The sequence below is a fragment of the Fukomys damarensis genome, unplaced genomic scaffold, assembly GCF_012274545.1.
Source record: "Fukomys damarensis isolate Sample0158 unplaced genomic scaffold, DMR_v1.0_HiC HiC_scaffold_19, whole genome shotgun sequence".
Taxonomy (NCBI): domain Eukaryota; kingdom Metazoa; phylum Chordata; class Mammalia; order Rodentia; family Bathyergidae; genus Fukomys; species Fukomys damarensis.
In genome coordinates, this window is record NW_022900931.1 from 67,883,560 (window position 1) to 67,901,872 (window position 18,313).

Sequence of the window (18,313 nt, forward strand, 5' to 3'; positions counted from 1 at the left end):
TGCCCGCTTTCCTTGTCATCCTCCAAGCGGGTGGGGAGACCGGTCCTTCCGTGAGGTCTCCGGCCGCCCAGTGAGCCAGCCGCGATGCTCAGAACCAATGGGGCCCCAGGGAGAGGGCACAGGGCTCTGGGGCTCTGCGCCGGCCCAGTTCCCAGCCCCATCCAGGCTGCTCTGGGCTTGGTTTTCCAGTGAGGTGTGTGGCCGAGGCTGTGAGCGGCAGGGACAGGCCTGGGCTGCATGCACAGCTGCACGGTCCCGCTGGCCCCTGGAAGGCGGGGAAGGAGCAGGAGAGCTGCTGGGCTCCTGTGAGTCTCCCCAAGGCACAGGGCCTCCTGGAGGCGGCAGGACTGGCAGGCGTTCCAGGATGGCTCTGCTCCTCACCTGGTGACTGCCATGGGCCCGTGGGCTGTGGCACCAGCTCTTCCTGCGCTCAGGGCCCCTTGAAGGCAGGCCTGGCCTCCTCCCAGGTCAGCACCACCCTCGTAGCCCATCTCCAGTTGTTGGTGGGGGCCGCTGATCTTGAGCTTTGGTTTTCTGGTCATGGCCTCGCCTTGTGACCCTGGGCCGAGCACCCTGGCTGCTGTGCCTCTCCGGGACGGGCCGCCCAGAGATCCTGGGTAAGGCTCTCCCACAGCCGGGCACCTGAGTGGGCTGGGAGCTGATGCCCAGCAATGGGTGTGCTGGGTGCGGAGCTGGCTGGGAGGACAGGAGCTGTGGTCGGATGGGCCGGTGTGAATGGCGGAGCCCCTCGCACTGCTGGTGGCGTACAGTTGTGCAACCTCATGGACTAGTGTCTCGTCTCCTTCCTCAGGGATGATGGGCAGGCTGTCCCCCGACGGTGAGTGTGGGGCTTTACCCTGTTCCTGCTCTGTCTTTCCTCCTGTCTGCAAGGTGGCTCTCAAGGCTCTGTTTATCTGAGTCTGGTGCAATGACCACCACCTTTCTTATCCCACAACATCACCGCTAGCATTTTACCCAACAATTGTTATTCTGTGGGTTTCTTAAGTTTTAAAGTTTAAGTTATATACACATAGGAGAAGGTTGCAGGAACATAAAATAAAGTCAGACTCTGCCAGGAGTGGTGATGCACAACTGTAATCCCAGAATTCTGGGAGGCTGAGGCAGGAGGGTTGCAAAGTTGAGTTCAGCCTGTGAAATTTAGCAACTTGTGAGACTCTGTCTCAGAATTAAAAATAAAAAAGGGCTGGAGATGTAGCTCTGTGTGAAGGCCCTGGGCTCAACTTCAGGACTGAAAGAAAGGAAAGAAAGCAGGAAGGAAAGACAAAGCCACTGATTCCCCCCGCCCCCACCGGGAAGCAGCATCACCGCTGAGCTCCGCCTTGTTCTCATGGATGCTGCGGTGCGCAGATGCACATCCTCAGCTCCTGAGGTGGTGTCATGAGCTTCGGCGACCCCACTTTTCCTCCTTTCTCAGATACCTGCACAACTCAGTCCTACTCCTGTCAGTTAGTGAGTCTCTTTTTCATGGACATTTAAAGGTTTTTCCTCTAATATATTTTTTTTGTTTTTTTTTTTTTTTTTTTTTTTGAGGCAGGGTCTCCCTTTCTAGCGCAGGCTGGCTGTGAACTTGTGGCAATCCTCCTGCCTCAGCCTCCCAAGTGCTGGGCGTGAACCACCACGCATTATATTTCTTATTTGGGTTTTGCTTCAGTATCTTTCTATGCCATTGCAAACAGAACTGCAGCAAACATCCCTGTGTCATCATTGCCTTCCCTACTTTTGCAAACACACTCATGTCCAGGTCCAGCAGGAAAATGGTCCCCGAGGAGAGCTGCGCTGTACACTTGGACGGAGGCTCAGCAGATTTGCCTCACAGACACAGCTCATGAGAACGCTTGTCTTCTCCGTTCAGCAACAAAGATATGAACTCTGACGTTTTTGGTCGTGCAGTGGCTGACAAGAGCTGTCCCTCTGCAAGTCCCCAGACAGACTGGGCCCCACAGGAGCTCTCCTGCGTCCACAGCCTGCAGGGCTCCGGGTCCCGGGGTTCAGTGAGTTTTCTCTTAAATAAACGGTAAAAGGGGACTTTATATCATTTGAGTAGGTGGAAAGCAAATGTTAGTTGACACAAGAAGCAGACAACTGCAGAACTGGATACAATGGAAACAAAGCACCATTTAATGATAGGACACTGTGGTTGCACAGCCTAGGAGGCTGAGGCAGGAGGATCGCAAGGTGGAGCCCAGTCCGGGCAATTTTGTGACTTAGTGAGACCCTCTTGCAAAGTGAAGGTATTTTTTGGTAAAGTTTCTTTTAAAGAAGGCACGAGAGGAAAGCAGCAGCTAAGAACAGGTCCCACTCCCGAGTGTGGAGTGGTCTCCTCCCTTCCTTCCCTGGGGAGGGGAGGTGCCTTGGCCCAGCCTGGCCACGTGCCCAGGACTTTCTGGTGCAGGTGCTGAGCCCTGGTGGTTTGGCCCCTGTTCCTACTCCTGTTTTGGAAGGAGGCTGTGGCTGGGCGGCTTTGATCTCGGGCCAGACTGAGAGTGGTGGCCATGCCTGGAGCCTGGGTCCCCCACGTTCCCGGTGCTGCGCCTCGGCCCTGAGTCCACCCTCCAGGCTCAGGCCTGCCTGGGCTTGGGAACCCCGCGTCCCTGCCCGCTCCCACAGCCTCCTGTCACGCCCGCCTCTCCCTCTCCCTCTCCCTCTCTCTCTTTCTCTCTCTCTGCTCTCTGTGCACTGGGCCCTGCACGCTCCAGACCGGACGGAAGAGGAAAGTGAGTCCCGGCACCCGCCGCTGAGCTCCTCCGTCGGCCCAGGGTGGTGGACCTGGGGAGGCGGGGACCCCTGGGCTCCCCCAGGCCAGCCCCAAACCATCCCTCAGAGCACGGGACAGAGCCAGGGCACTGCGCTGACCCTGATCTCTCCTTTCTTTGTTCCATGTCCACCCCACTGGCCGCTGCTCCTCCGTGAAAAGTGAGTTCCTCCCCGCTGTGGGGCTGGGGAGAAGGTGGAGAGGAACCGGAGGAGTCATCCTGGGCTGGCCCTACCAGGGAGGCCGAGGAGGTCTGGGCCTGGGTGTGTGAGCCACAGTGTCAGGTCCCCTGCACAGGGCACAGCCCTGCCTGGAAGGGAACCCAGGTGACGAGGGTGCTCTTATTTATTTAGTTAGTTGTTGTTTTTGAGGCAGGGTCTCCCTTTGTAGTTCAGGCTGGCGCTGAGCTATGTAGCCCAGGCTGGTCTCGAACTCCTAGTAATCCTCCTGCCTCAGCCTCCAGAGTGCTGGCAGTGCACCACCAATCCTGGCTATTTAGAGTTTTTTTCAGACAGGGTCTCAGTACCAGGCCTCCTCCTGCCTCAGGCTCCCAAGTTCTAGGATGAGAGGTGTGCAGCACCGTGCCTGGCTTCAGGAATGATCTCTGTGATTTTCCCAACCTCTGGACCACCCTGAAGGGAAGCGAGATCGGGTCGATCTCCAGGATCTCCAGGCCAGGCAGCGTGGGTGTGGTGAGCGCCGGCCCGAGTTCTAGGACTGGAAGAATAACCCGCGTGACCGTGTGCCGTGGCGGGAGCCCGTGCAGCCTGGGGATCCGCGGTGGGCGCGGGCAGCAGCCTCAGCCCCTCTCCTCTGTGTGCCCCGCTGCTGCCCGGTTCTGCTTCACGACCGCTGCAGGACTGAAACGTGAGTCCACACCGCGCCCCACGGGCGGAGATGAGAACCTCCCTGGGGTGGGAGACCCCGGCCCTGTGGTGGCCCCTGGCAGTGGGGCTGGGTCCTGCAGGCTGCTCACACACTGCCCCAGGGGGCGCAGTGGGGCAGGCGGCAGCTGCACAGCTTTCTCACGCTTTAATCACCCACAACGCCCCAAGGGCGGCTTCGTCAATGACAGCATGCCCGCCCGGTGCACATGCAGCCCTGTGCAGCTGCTGTCCGCGCTGCCTCACACCTTCCTCTGCCAGGCGTGGTGGCGCCTGCCTGCAGTCCCAGCTCTCCGGAGGCTGAGGCAGGAGGATCCCTTTGGGGTGATAAAAGTGCTCCCACGGTGACTAGCGATGGCTGCACAACTGGAAATGCACCACAAACACTGCCTTCTGCCCCGGCAGCGGGGGCTGTAAGTGGGATGAACCACGTGTAGATCAGGTGTGCTAAGAGTGGGCTCTGGAGACCTGGGCCTGGCATTGCCACCTAAGGGGCTCCCGAGAGGCACTCACCACAGGGACCAGGCCCGGGACTGCGGGGTCCCCACCTCTGCCCCCCTGACCATGCCTTTGTCCTTCTGCTGGCCGGGCTCTGCCACCCCTGGACACTCACACGGCCTCTGCCCCGCCTGGCGCTGCCCTCCCGATGGTGGCAGAGATCCTGGGTGAGCCCCTCGCTGAGCCGGGCGTGCTGGGCGAAGCCAGGTGGCCTGTGGGCTGGGGCGGGCTGACCGGCCGCCCGTGACTCGCTTCTGTCGCTGTCTCCAGGTTTGCTGGGCCTGCAGGTGCTGAACGGTGAGTCTGGAGGCCCCCCTGGCGTGGCTCCCTCCACGTGGAGAAGGTGGGGGATTTGCTCTCTGTGCTGGGGTCTGCGGGGCCATTGGGCCTCACAGGACGTCACACTCTTCACCTCCATCTTTGTCAGCGTACTCTTGCTTGTCCAACAAACATTAATGAATGTGCCATCTTAGTCTAGGTGTTGGGGGTGGAACAGGGAATGAAACAGACAAAACCTGTGTCCAGATGAACTGGCATTCCAGCGAGAGGAGAAAGAAAAGACACAAAGAAATAGGTTGCAGTGGGAGTCGTGGCGCACACGCCTGTAATCCCAGCATTTTAGAAGCCTGAGTCAGGAAAATCAGAAGTTCAAGCCCAGCCTGGACAATTTAGTAAGACCCTGTCTCAAAAAATAAGCCAGGTGTAGTGGTGCATGTCTCTTAATCTCAGCACTCAGGAGGCTGAAGCAGGAGGATCACCATGGGTTTGAGGCCAGCCTGGGCTACATAGTGAGACCCTGTCTCAAAAACAAATAAACAAATAAAAGAGGCTGGGGAGTTAGCTCGGTGCGGTCCCCAGTGCCAAAGAAAGAAAGACAAAGACAAGCAACAAAGAGGTTACGAGTGTGGCATTCGGTACGTTCTTTGGAGGCAGCAGAGTGAAGCAGATGGGGCGCAGTGCAGAGGCTGACCGGGTTTGAGTGGTGATCAGGAAAGGCAACCCTGAGAGATCTGCAGGTGGTGAGGGAGCCAGACACACCTAGACACAGAAAGGATCTCACAGGATGGCATGTGCAAAGACCCTGGGGCAGGGAGGAGCATGCGGCAGCCCCTTCTCACCATGCAAGGGCCTGGTAGCATTGCCCATAGGTGGGTCTCCTTCCAGTTCGGAATTCACTGGTCACTTTTCTCTGCTTCCTCCTCCTCTTCCTCTACCCCTCTTCTTCCTTCTTAGATGAAACAAATGACTGCAGGGAAGGTGAGTGAAGGCGCGGTGCCTTCTCCCGTCCTGCGTGTGGAGGAGCGGGTACATCCGCGCATCCCGCCTGCTGCCTGAGGTGGGCTGAGCGGTGCTTTTATTTTCTCCTGCTACCCAGTGATCCCCATCTCCCCTGGAAGTGACCGTAAGTCCTGGGTAACAGGGTCGTGGAGACCAGGCAGGACCTGGCCCAGTGCCTGTGCTGTGGTGAGAACCGGCCAGGCATCAGACGGTGAGTGGCGGGGAGGAGGCTTCCTGGGGTCTGCTGCCCCTGTCAGGGCCCTGTCACCGCTGGGGGCCACTCCTGTGAGGGCAGGGAGCAGGAGCTGGAGCTTGGGCACACACCGCTGCTCGGACTGGAGCGTCTCTCGGAGTGGCGGTGAGCCTGCTCCTCAGCTGCGCCCGGCCGGTGGTGACACTCGCTGCAGCCCCTGTGCGTAGCCATTGTCCTTATGCGCCCCCGCCCTGTCCACAGCTGACTTTAGCCTAAATGGGCACAAAACCAGCGTCACTGGACGGCATCGTGGCCCACACCAACGCCTGCTTCTGCAGCGCCGTGAGGCGGACGCAGAGCACACACACTTTCTCTTGTACCCGGAAGGGAGGCGGCTTTGGGGTCCTGGCCAGAGATTCTGAGTCCCAAGGGCTGCTCCAGACGGGTTTTAGAAAAGCAGTCACCCCCGGCAGCACGTCAGTGACACTTTACCGTGTGACACATTCAGCCTGCTCAACAAAGTCGATCTGTTTCTTCAGAAGAGAATGAAAACTCTGTTCAAGCTGGCAGATAAAATGCCTGCGTTCAAAGCCAAGCTGGGGCGGTGAGAGAACAGTGAGTTTTTCTGTCTGTCTGTTTTTGTACCAGGGATCGAACTCGGCACCTCGCGCTTGCGAGGCAGGCGGCGGCACTACTGAGCTGAGTCTCCAGCCCAAACAGTGAGAGTTTCGATGCGTTTCAAACATTAGCAAAGATTTCAAAAGAGCCTGAGCCGGGGCCTCCTTCTCTCCGCTGGTGCCTCGTCCCCACCTCAGCTTTCAGGGGAGTTTGGCCATTGCTTCCCCACTGCAAGGGACCCAGACGGGAAGAAACGGTCCGCGGCCTGTTTGTGAGGGAGCCAGGGAGGCCGACTGTTCATCCCGGAAGAAGATCGCCCACGACGGTGTCCAACCCGTGTCTGAGACGACTCCCAGCCTCACGAGTGCCGCACTGGACACCTGAGACGGCCACAAAAACACCGGGAAGCACACGTCCGCTTCCCACTTCCTTTCTTCATGAAGCAAGGTTTCCTGCAGCGACAGCAGCCGCAGGGAGACCCCAGAGAGGGCTGGACGCGAGTCAGCGTCCCCGTCACCCGATGGGACTGTCTTGTTGCAGGGCTCCCGTCAGTTTTGCATTATGGCTGCATCCTGCGACGAAATAAAACGCACCACAGATGTAACTGGCACTGGGGCCGGAAATGTGGCTGCTCCAGGCACCCCCGATGCCGCCACAACACCTGTGTGAAGTCGTGAACAGGTGTGGACGTTGGCAGGGGACTGGAATTCACAAGGAACGTGGGAAGTCTAGACTCGAGAAGGCAACTGAAGTTCCGAAGTCAGTTTCTGCTGTTGGGCTTCACAGCAGAAAGGACACACAGAAAACGGGTTAAAGGAAAGTGCTGCGAAGCCAGGCGGGGTGGCGCACCCGTCACCCCAGGGCTCAGGAGGCTGAGGCGGGAAGATCAGCGTGAGTCTGAGGTCAGCCTGGGCTACGTAGCAAGACCCTGTCTCCAGGACCTTGTTTCAAACAAAACAAAGCAACATAAGAAGAAAAGAAAAGAAGGAGACAGCATGCCGAGATGCACAGGAACTAGGGAAGTGAAGGTGCAGGAAGTGACAAGACCCAGGGAGAGCGGCCAGCAAGGTGTGTGGAGCTCTGGTTCCGGTTCCGGAAGGAGCAGGGAGAGGAGGAGGAGACAAAAGTGAAGCCCTATCTGAGGGTTAAGGGCTGAAGGTTTTGCACGTTGATGAAAATCATCGAGTGACAGATTTTAAAGATTCTGAGAACCTTGGGGAGCAGATCTAGAGAAAACAGCTTCTCTGAACGCTGCCCCAGAAAACAAAGACAATAGGGAAATATTTTAAAACTACACCTTCTTCCTGGAAAAACAGACAGGTGCCCACATCCTAGGACTACAGTAACAAAACACCAGAGACGGCCGGTCTTGCTCCCCCTGAGGCTTCTGCCTGCCTCTCAAGGCAACTGCTCGCACACGGAATCTTCCAGAAAATCAAAAGCAGCCATTTCCCAACTCGACTTGAAGACAAAATCACCCTGAGGAAAGATAAAGTACAAGAGAGAATTTCAGGTCAGTTTTTTCTCACAAAGTCAGATGTGAAATTCTAAACTCATATTAACCAAAGCAACTGGGGAACATATTTTTTAAAAAGTATAACCAAATCGAGTTTATTCCAACGATGCAAAGATTATTTAATATATGCAAATCAGTATGTGTAATTCTCCTCTTATTAACATAACAAAGGAAAATTACATCATCATCTCAACAGACACAGGACAAGAACCGGGTAAGGCTCAGCAGTTATCCATGTGGTTTCTCATCTCGGCAGACGGAGGACAGAAGAGGACGCTACTCTCTGACAAGGAGCAGCTGCCACAAGCATCCAGGGAGGGCAGTGCTGGGACGGTGGTTGAGCACCTTCGCCAGACCCTGCACGAGACTCCGTGTCCCGTTTGCCCGAGGTGCTCTGCCCAGGCAGATCCCGTCCAGGCACCAGGACCACAGAGGAAGAAAGAAAGCTCTTTGTCACCGCTGTGGTTTTGTGACTAGCGGAACCTTTGCCTGGGATCGTGCACCTTAAGATTGGGCCGGAGTTCAGGGAGCACAGCCTGAAACAAAATTCAGGGCAGTGCACAACTTGCGATTAGAGCACTTGATGTCCTAGGCCCTCGGGCTGCAGGTCCTGACTTCAACCCCGAGCGCAAAACAAGCCGTAAGAATTCTCCAAGAAAAGGTAGAAGAGAACAGTTTCAGTTTAATGAATGAGCAGCAAACCAAAAGGCTGAGAGACCGCACAGACAGGAAGAACTCTCGCCCTCCTCCGAGTACCTGACACCCTTGACTTAAAGGAGGACGGGTTCATTTGGGCTCATACTTTACGAGTCTCAGCCCCTGCGTGGTTGGCAGCATGGGGAAGGGTCCGGGGGGGGGGCGGGGGAGCCGCTCTTGCCAGACAGGAAGCAGAGAGAACGGAGTGGCTCAGGAGGCAGAAACCCCCTCAGGCCAGGGCCCGGCGACCCCCCCCCTTCCCGCCAGACCTCGCAGTCCTCCCCTCCTGGAGTTCGGCTCTGGCCAGGGTCCCATCGCCTTCTGCAAGCCTTGCCTCTGAGTGCGGGGGCTTTTGGGGACTCAAAGGAGACGTCCCCTGAAGTCGATGCTCCGAGAAAAGGAGGGCACTCTTGGCACTCGCAAGAGGGACAATTATATATTTGTCTTTTCTGATTCATTGTGCGGCATTGACCTTTACACTGGGAATGTTCAGTGTTTTTGATTTGGGGACCTGTTTAGACAGGTATGTTTACCAATGAAAACAGAGTTTTCCTGGTTGTAATATTTGTAAAATAAAAAGACAAGGGCAGAACGCTGGGGAGGTCAGAGCAGCTCCTGTACTTAGGCTGAACTGTGGAAGGGGCCTGGGTGTGGGTCCCCTGGGAGTGCGACGGTCGGAGGGAGGCAGGAGAGGCCGGGGAGGAGCGGGCCAGGGGGGTCAGACTCGGCTTTGGGAGATGGGGCAGCTGGAGCTGCAGTGACACCGGGTGTACCCCAGTCTCCCGGGCCACACAGGCATGTTGCACGGCCAGGAAGGGCAGGAGTTTCCGGACTGCAGGGGGACGCTGGGGCAGCACAAACCGTGTCTGTGGTCATTTCCAGAGAGGCCTGTCCCGGCCACCAGCCCCGGGAAGCCGCTGCAGAAGAGGAAGAGCTGGAGCCTCCTGAAGTGCACGTACATGGCCCTCACCTTCCTGTTTGTGTCCTACAACACAGGCGACTGGGTAAGGAGGCCGTGCTGCTCCCCCAGGGTGGGGCGGGAGGGACCGGAAGGGCCTCCCTGCTGCCGGTGGACGGTGGTACTTGTTCCGTCCCGCACACAGGGGGCCCGTGAGGACCATGGCCCTGCTGGCCCCGGGGACCCCAAGGGACCTTGCAGGGCGGTGCTCCCAGGAGCCGAGGAAAGGGCTCAGAGGATTCCTGGGGGCCCTGGCAGCGTCCTCAGAGCTCGGAGGGAGGGCAGCAGGAAGGTGCCCAATTGGCCGGCTGGGCTTTCTCCTCCCGCGGTAGTCACTCGTGGAGCGTGGGTCTCTCTGAGGGTCCCTGAGCCCACGGGGCCCCTGACAGGGCCAGGCAGCCGGAAGAGAAGCGAGCAGGAAGCTCAGGCAAGACGGACATCAGGGTGATGGCACAGGGCAGGCCTGAGGGGCCACAGCCTAGGGAAAGAGGGGGCCGGCGCTGCGGGAGGATGCGCCTTGACTCTGTCTGGTGTGGGCTGCGAGTGGTGGGAGAGCTGGAGCTGGGGACAGCCAGGGACAGGTGGAGCGGAGGCGGGAGGCGGGTCAGGCAGCTGCCAGTGGCGGTGAGCGGGGCGGGGGGGCCCCAGATGTTGCCTAGGACTCTGTGCCCCCAAGGGGACGCAGCGGGGCCTGGAGGAGGCCCCTTCACACCTGCACCACCCTAGAGGGGCCTCACGGGGTTCCCAGCCTGTGGCTGTGGCCTTTGGGGGGCCCAGGAGAGCCGGCTGGGAGACCAGGCTTACGACTGCAGGCCAGGTGCCGGGACGGGGTGGAAGAGGAAGCCAGAAAAGGAGCGCCCCACTCACCTCTCTGTTCCCGCCCCTCCCTGCCGTCCTGCAGTGCTACTGCCACTATTGTAACCCGACGCAGAGGCACAGAGGTGTGAGGAGAGGGTCCTAGTCCCACACCCACAACTTCCAGCCATAGCCCAACGGTGGATGAGGTTAGACAGAACTGGAGAGGTTCATGCCCGAATTCACTCAAATAGTAATATATATTCAGATTTTAGAAACTGTGGTAAAATACACAGAACATAAAAATTTATCTGGCTGGGTACAGTGCTACATACCTGTGATCCCAGCACTCTGGGAGGCTGAGGCAGGACGATCACAAGTGCACACCCAACCTGGGAAACCTAGTGACTTAGTGAGACCCTGTTTCAAAAAAAAAAAAAAAGTAGAAAAGGGGCTGGGGCTGTAGCTCAGGGTGAAGGCCTGAAGTTCAGCCCCTAGAATAAAAAAAGTTCCATTAGTGACCTTATACTCACAACCATCACCACCATCTGTTGCCAGAACATTTTAATCATCCCCCGAGGGAACTCTGTACCATTCGGGTGTTCCTTCTCGCAGGCCTTGGGGCCACTGATCTCCTCTGTCTGTTGATTTACCTGCGCTGGACATTTCGCATCAGTGCAGTGTATGGATTTCCCCTCAAGCTTTATTCACTTAGCATCGTATCTGCAGATTTCCTCTATGTTGGAGCGTCTATGCATACACCATTCCTTTTCACACCCGAATAATATTCCACTGTGTGGATATACCACATTTGTTTACCCATTTATCAGTTGAAGAACATAACTGTTTCCACTTTTTAACTATTATGAATAGTGGTTTTATGAACATTTGTGTACAATTTTTTTCCCAGTACTGGGGATTGAACTCAGGACCTTGTGCTTACAAGGCAGACACAGAGCCACTGAGCTAATCCCCAGCCCCATTTGGATACAATTTTGTGTGAACCTGTTTTAAATTCTTTTGAGGACACAATGAGGAGTTGGACTGCTGGGTCATGAAATTCTGTGTTGACCTCACAGAGAAACCCACTCAGTGAATTTCTCTTGACCCCTGTTCTTTGATGGAACCTCGATTGAGTGGTGAACAGGGTGGAGAAGGTTCCTGTGCTCATGCGAAATCAGAAATCAAGTGAAAAGGAGGACTGAGGATGATGTGATGTTCCAGCTCCAGAGGCACAGAAAACAGAGGAGCCTTCTCTGGGACCCGGGTAGTCGTGAAAGCCGCCCGGGAGTGATTCAAAAGCAAAGGTCTGCAGGTGGAGTAGCAGCCAGCCAGACCGAGCGGCACAGCCCAGGGGAAGGGACCTGCTGGGCACAGGCCCGGGCGGAAGGTGGCCCAGTGGTGCCTGGGCCTGAGATGGCAGGGAGCTCGGTGAGCAGGGCGCCACCCGGAAGACATAGAAAAGCAACCTGGATTTTCTCCTGGGAGCTGCGGAAAGGTTTCCAGTGGGAAGCCGGGCGCTGCCATGGCTGGGCAACTGCCCTCTCCCGCCTGCCAGCCTCCGTCCCCGGCCGGTGGCCAAACCCTCTCTATACAACATGCGCCTGGGCCTTGTGATGCCGCCCTGCTGTAAACCCCCCCAGATCCTCACCAGCTGTGCTGGCTGACTCCAGCCTCACAAGAAAACAAAACCAGAGTGCTGTTCTGCTGAGATCTTACATGGAAACCCACACAACACTGGGAAGATCCAGGGGGGCTCCTTGTCACCAGGGGTCCACGGTGCCAGCCTTTAAGGCCCAGGTCTTTCAGGGTGGTCTCCCTCGGCTTGTCCTGTGTGGGGAAGTCTCAGCCCGCAGAGCTGACAGGAGCCAGTGCTTGCGGTTTCCTCACCGTCTGCTGAGCTCGGGTGGCCCCGTCAGGTCTCAGAGCTCACCAGCGTCTGGGGCACGAGCACACGACTGGGGGCTGTTGGTCTGATGACTGGAGAAGCTGAGCTCATGTCCTGGATTTCCCCGCAGATTTCTAAATAGGTTCATTTTTCAGACGAGGAACCCGAGGGCCGGCTCTGCCTGTGTCACTGGCTCTGAGGTACCGCTTCAGGCTTCGCATTTCTCTGGAGTCCTCTCTGTATCTGTTTTCCCCTCCACTCCCACCCACACAACCTCCGTGGCCTGTATCGGGCCATCTGTGACGTCCTGAGAATGCACATTTTCCTACTTCTTTGTGGACCCAGGCGTGTTGGTCCTTTGCACCAGAACAGGTTTCATCACTCTGTCTGCGGAAAACTCCCGGGCCGAGGATCACCCAAGTGGCACTGGCTGGAGAGAACAGCTGCATGAAATGGGTGGCTGGCATTGGAGGCCTCCTGCCCAGACTTGGAAGCACCAGGCATCCGTGGTTTTATGTTGGGATCTTGGGGTCTGACTCCTTAGGCCAGAGTTGGGACTTTCTCTGTGAAGGGCCAGTGTGGGTTCTGTTACAATTACTCAATACTGCTGTTTTGCCCAAAGCAACCACGGATCACATTTACACAATGAGCCCGGTGGGTAAATAGCATGTTCTGTACAGTGGAATATTATTTAGCCATTACGAGGAATGGATTTCTGATATGTGTGAGACAGGTGAACCTAGAAAGTGTTATGCTAGGGCTGGGGATTTAGCTCAGTGGTTCCGCAGCCTGCCTCACAAGTGCAAGGGCCTGAGTTCAATCCCCGGTACTCCCCCCGCCAAAAAAAGTGTTACGCTATGTGAAGGAAGCCAGACACAAATGACCATGTGAGGTATGATCTGTTTACTTGAAATATCCAGAATAGACAAATTCAGAGGCAGAAAGCCAATTAGTAGTTGCCAGGGGTTGAGGGAGGGCTGCTAGGGTAAATGATTTCATGCCTGGTTTATTTTTGGATTGGCAACAACTTTCTGCTAGTAGATCTCTTTGGGAGCAAGAAACATGTCTTGCTACTCGGGTTCCTGTGCCCATGAGCAAGCCTGCACCCTCGACTGCACTAACCCTGCATACTGTACGGCCAGGTTGAGGCCTGCAGAGCCGCTTCCAGGCGAGGATACCTGCTCTCTGGAGTGCGCCCTCTAGCGGCAGGGAAGTAGACAAGCAATCTGCTTTCAGTGGTCTAGGAAGGCCTAAGGGGTGCTGTGGCTGAGGTGCTGGAGGGGAGGCTTCCCAATGTATCTGGAAGAGCCCCTCTTTGAGGAGGAGGACTCTATGCTGGGTGACAGGGAGGAGCCGGCCTCGATGAGCTCTTGAGGGGACACAGCAGGTGGACCAAGGTGGGAGGCTGGGCTAGGTGGGTCCCACAGAGCCCCGCAGGGGTGCTGGGATGCACAGGCAAGGATTTTGAGCGCTCGTGAGGATATAAATAAAGGCACAAACCTGTTTCTCTCCACTTCCTTCCCTTAGAAATGATCCCTGCTGCTCCTTCTAGCCAGCCCACTTTGTCTCAGCTGAGCCCTCCTAGGTCCTCTCTCTCACTAGCGTTTTACTCCCAAGAAATCTCTGTCCTCCGGGTGGCTGATGTGGAGAGAAAGGAAAGCACCGTCTGTCAGAGGCCCGACAGAAGCCATTCTGAGGACCTGGCCCAAGACGGAGACTTGGAGAGTGGCCGATCTGCACCCCAGGGCGTCTCTCCTGGCCCGTCCAGTCCTTCCCCACCGCCTCCGTAATGAAATGTGCACTTACTGGATTGCGGTGTGTGTGGTTCCTCCCACTGTCAGCATCAGGAATCACACACTGCTGCACGTTCTCCTGACAACAGTCCTACGGGGTTCTGTGACACTGCCTAGCACAGGGAAGCGGCACTGGCCCAGGGGGTTCAGAGCTGAGATCCCGCCTGGCTGTGCCTGGTTCTGAAGTCCCTACTCTTTCATGTAACGATTTGGGGCTCCCACCAAGGAAATGAATATGGGCCTGCAGGCTTTTCCTGAACCATACTGTGAGCTAGCATGTGGTCTATTTTGGAAAACATCCCATGTGCACCTGAGAAGAATGTATTCTGATGTCATGGGATGGAACACTGCCCACATCTACTAAGTCCATTTGTTCAGAAGTTTGGTTCAACTCTGATTCTTTGTTGATTTTTTGGGGTCTCCTTGATCTATTTGTGGCAGTGGGGTATTGAGATCCCCTGTCACACTGTATTTGTGCTTATTTGATTTTTCATGTCCAATCCTATTTGTTTTATATAGTTGGGTGCACTGGTATTTGGTGCCTATATATTATGATTGTTATCTCTTCCTCTTGGCTTGTTTCCTTTTCAAGGATGCCTTGTTCATCTTTGGCTCTCTTAATCAGCTTTGGCTTGAAATCCGTGCTCTTTTCTGGGCTCCTGTCTCATGGACTACTGTTTTCTGTTCTTTCATTTTCAGTCTATGAAATTCTTCTTTAATCAAATGTGTTTCTTGAATGCAGCATATTGTTGGTTCTTGCTTCTTGATCCATTCTGCCAGTCTGTTTCTTTTGATTAATGAATTGAGACATTTACATTGATGGTTATAACTGATATGCATTGAGTTGTCATGTTATTTTCCTGTTGTTGGTTCCCCCCCCCCTTAATTTCTTGCCTTGCCTGGTAGGTTCATTCTGTTGGGGTTCATGGAGTTGCAGTGATTATTACTGCTAGAATGTCCTTCACAATGCTTTGGAGTGCTTGTTTGGTGGTCTTTATTTTATTCAGGTTTTCTTTCTCAAGGCAGTATCTTCTCCATCAGTTTGGAAGGCAGTCATGTGGGTACATCAATCTGGATTGGAGACTCTTTTCTTTTAGGGATTGAAATACTTCAAGATTTCTTTGACTTCAGAGCTTGTGTTGAGAAGTTTGCTGTTATTCTTTTTTTGTTTTGTTTTTGGTACTGGGGATCAAACTCAGGACCTTGCACTTAAGAGGCAGATGGTGGCGCCACTGAGCTAAGTTCCCAGCTGGTCTGCTGTGATTCTAATGGGTCACAATCTGCAGCTTAAATTGAAAGTAGCCTGGAGAAATAAAGCAGAGTCCCAGGGGAGACGGAAGAGCCTGACCTGCTGGTCCTTTGTTGCCTTGGCATCCTGCCAATCAGCCACTGTCGCAATGCATAGCAATCGGATGTAACAGGCTGAGGCCCTTTGCCTGCTCCCTGGAATCACTGAATCCCCTTTCCAAGCCAGGAACTCAGTTCTGAGGCGCCAGGCCACACAGTCTCACCTGCCCAGATCCTGGTCTCAAGACCTCGAGATCTTCAGTGACTCTGGGTTGAGTTGTCCCAGACAGGCCCACACCCATCAGGCAGCAAAGGCAGATTGGAGCTAAGAGTCTCTGCCTTCGTCTGGCATTTGTCTGCTTGTCACCTTTTCATGGTTCTATCTGGGTGTCCCCAAGCCTCATGAACTCACAAGTGTGGCTTTTGGGAGAGGACCAGATCACAGGACTGGCTCGCAGCTGTGACGCTGGACCAGTCCACGGCTGGGTTTACAGCTGTAAGTGAGGCTGGGAGGTGCAGCCTGGCGGGAAGAGGATGTCGCTGAGAGCAGGGCCTGGAAGTACCTCTCCTTCCCGCTCCCCTGGCCCCACTGCTGCCTCCTGCCCGCACACCATGGACTGTTTCTCCTCTGCCTTAGACACACCTCTGTCTTAGAGCCAGACAACTATGACCTGAAACCTTACAAACTGTGAGCTTTCCTCTTTTAACTTTGGGTATCAGGTATTTTGTCCCAGCAATGAGAAAGTAATTAGGACAGAAACCGTAACACTTTGAGTCCTACCTGTGCTCAGTCCTGACCTGGCAGTCCGAGAATGGCGCTTACAAGGTCTTCACCCAGGTTTACCTCACCCACTGCATGCCCCTTCAGACCAGGACACCAAGATCAGGACTTCTCGGCAACGTTCAGCTGCCAGCTCCTGCCCCAGTGCAGGTGCTCCAAAGTCCCCAGCCATTGTCCCAGACCTGCAGCCACCTGCACTCCACCTCCTCAGCTCTTCATGGTCAGTAATGCCAAGCCTTCCCCATGTCCATATGGCTTTGGCCTGAACACATTAAAAAAAAAAAAAGCCTGGATTGGGGCACAGGACAAGCCTCCTTCTTACCCCCCACCTCTGCACCATCATCCACTCAATCAGCAAAATGTATCCAGAGCTGGGTGCACACTCATCACAATGTCCTTTGCAAGTGCTTCAGAATCCTGCTCACGTCTAACCCCAAAGCAGTCACGCATGACATTTGCATGAATACAGAATGGCCACTGTAATTTTACTGGTACATATGCACACATATTTACTGAAACACATTTAATATGTTTACACATTTTATAATGCAGTCAAATCTTGTTTTCTTGTGTTTTAGTGCATTTTGCAGATAGTAAATTTTCCCCAAGCCAGGGACCACTCAGAGGCAGACAAAGAGCAGGTGGGATTCTTCCTCCACAGAAGCAGAAGGCGCTGGGGGTACTCACTTGAGACTCTCGGTCACAGAGCCTGGCACTTCTCGTGGATGTCTCACCCAGCCACACGAAGAGTCCCAGCCACACCACCACAATCCCGGCTCCCATTACATGCGGACAGAGCACACTCAGTCACACATGCCGTAGGCACGCACTTGCCCACTGTCACACACACACACACACGGTGACAGGCAGGCTCCCCCGAAGGTGAGGGCTGGTGCTCCAGTCACACACCAGCCCACTCCCGGGGACTCTGGTTTCTCAGCCTCCCGGCCCAGGCCAGGGAGACCCCGTGCAAAGAGGACGCCTGGATTCTGGTGCTGGCTGTAAGGTCAGCTGCCTGGCCTCCTGGGGGAAGCTCAGAGCATGGGCCCAGCAGGGCTCGGGCTCTCAGAGGCCGACCTTCAGTGCTCAGGCCAGCTGGACAAGGCCGCGTGGTCTTAGGGAACCAGAAACTTTTCCCTCAGCCCAGGGCTCCCCAAACTTTTCCACTGAAGTCCCCCCAAACAGCAGAAAGAACGGCACCCGCTCTTGAGAGATGACTTATGGAAGTCACCAAAGAGGCAGCCAAGTAACGTGTCATCCTGAGGTTCCCGGCACCTCTTGGCCATTCCTTCGCTCGACCAGGTGCTCAGAATCTGCTAGACCTTGAAGGAGTGAGCTCAAGAACTAACCTGAAGGGGTGTGAGGAACACGGCTCTGGGGTTAGCGAGATCTCGATTCAAAATCGGCTTTCTAGCCGTGCTACCTTAATAACGTCTCTTTGTCTCAGTTTACAAACAAAAGTGACGATTATTAACGAAAAACTCACAACACACAACATTTTAGGTTGCTTGGGAGGTAACGTGTGCTGCAACTACCTGCCTTTGCCCCGAGCAAAAGCAGCCACAGACTGACTATACACAAGCACAACCGGCACGCAATCTGGGTCTCTCACACACGCACGCACCGTCGGAGTTTACAGCACACAGCACGCAAACACAAAACCGGCCTGCAAGGGGTCAGAGAGGGGACACTCGAAACTTCACTGGCGCCAGATGGTCTCTGTGGCAACGAGTCGACGCCCCGCACGCGCAGGCGCAGCTCCACGGTGCAGAGCCCTCTGGGAAATGTAGTCTCGGGCCGCGCAGAGGGTTCCGGGGGTTTTGTGGCTCAAGACCCCACTGCTGGCCTGGAGGGAGGCCCCGCAGCCCTTCTCCAGGTCAGTTTATCTCCAGACTGTCTCCGATAGACAGGTGCCAAAGAACCCGCGCCCCTCTAGCCTGGCGTTCTGGGCGTGGCTCTCCACCGCACGTCACGCCCCGGAGGCTTCTGGGAGTCGCAAGCTAAATTCGTAGCTCGCAGGGTCCTTCCGAGGACGGCCGGTTCGAGCCCGGATGAGACCCGGGCGCAGGGCGGGCCCGGTGCTGCGGTTTCTGCGACATGTACGTGGAGGCCAGCGGGGCGGTGAATTGGGGGGGTTTGGATTTGGACAGGTCACAGTAGGTGTTTGTTGCCGTTCGAGCGCTCACAGTGTTCTCTTGGAGGGGAGCCGCGGCTGTTCAGAGAAGGCCCTCTGCGGAGCCACCTGATTCTACACAGGTGCGGGCCGCTGTGCTAATTGCAAGCACGTACTTCCGTAGCCTGGCGTCATGGGGCGGGACCTCGGGCCGGGGGCTGGCACAGTGAGCGGTGAGCGCA

At 55.7% G+C, this 18,313-nt stretch overlaps 2 protein-coding genes across 4 annotated transcripts in view; both read left to right on the forward strand.

Moving 5' to 3' along the window:
- The first annotated feature begins 2,127 nt into the window (after window positions 1-2,127).
- On the forward strand, window positions 2,128-14,290 carry Eddm13 (epididymal protein 13). Its single transcript, XM_033766135.1, has 6 exons — window positions 2,128-2,934; window positions 3,412-4,322; window positions 4,426-4,452; window positions 5,389-5,412; window positions 9,339-9,460; window positions 13,715-14,290. Exons 2-6 carry the CDS (start codon window positions 4,304-4,306, stop codon window positions 14,072-14,074), a joined length of 552 nt encoding a protein of 183 aa, XP_033622026.1. The 5' UTR covers window positions 2,128-2,934; window positions 3,412-4,303; the 3' UTR covers window positions 14,075-14,290.
- Window positions 14,291-17,809: 3,519 nt separating this feature from the next.
- Window positions 17,810-18,313, forward strand: part of Znf667 (zinc finger protein 667) — a 16,647-nt gene continuing 16,143 nt past the window's right edge. The window contains exon 1 of one of the 3 annotated variants that reach the window (XM_010616895.3): window positions 17,810-17,834. The gene's annotated coding sequence lies outside the window, so the exon portion shown is untranslated. Of the gene's footprint in view, window positions 17,835-17,957; window positions 18,058-18,077; window positions 18,215-18,313 lie in introns of those variants that run through there. The other 2 variants (XM_010616893.3, XM_010616894.3) reach the window with 2 other exon arrangements.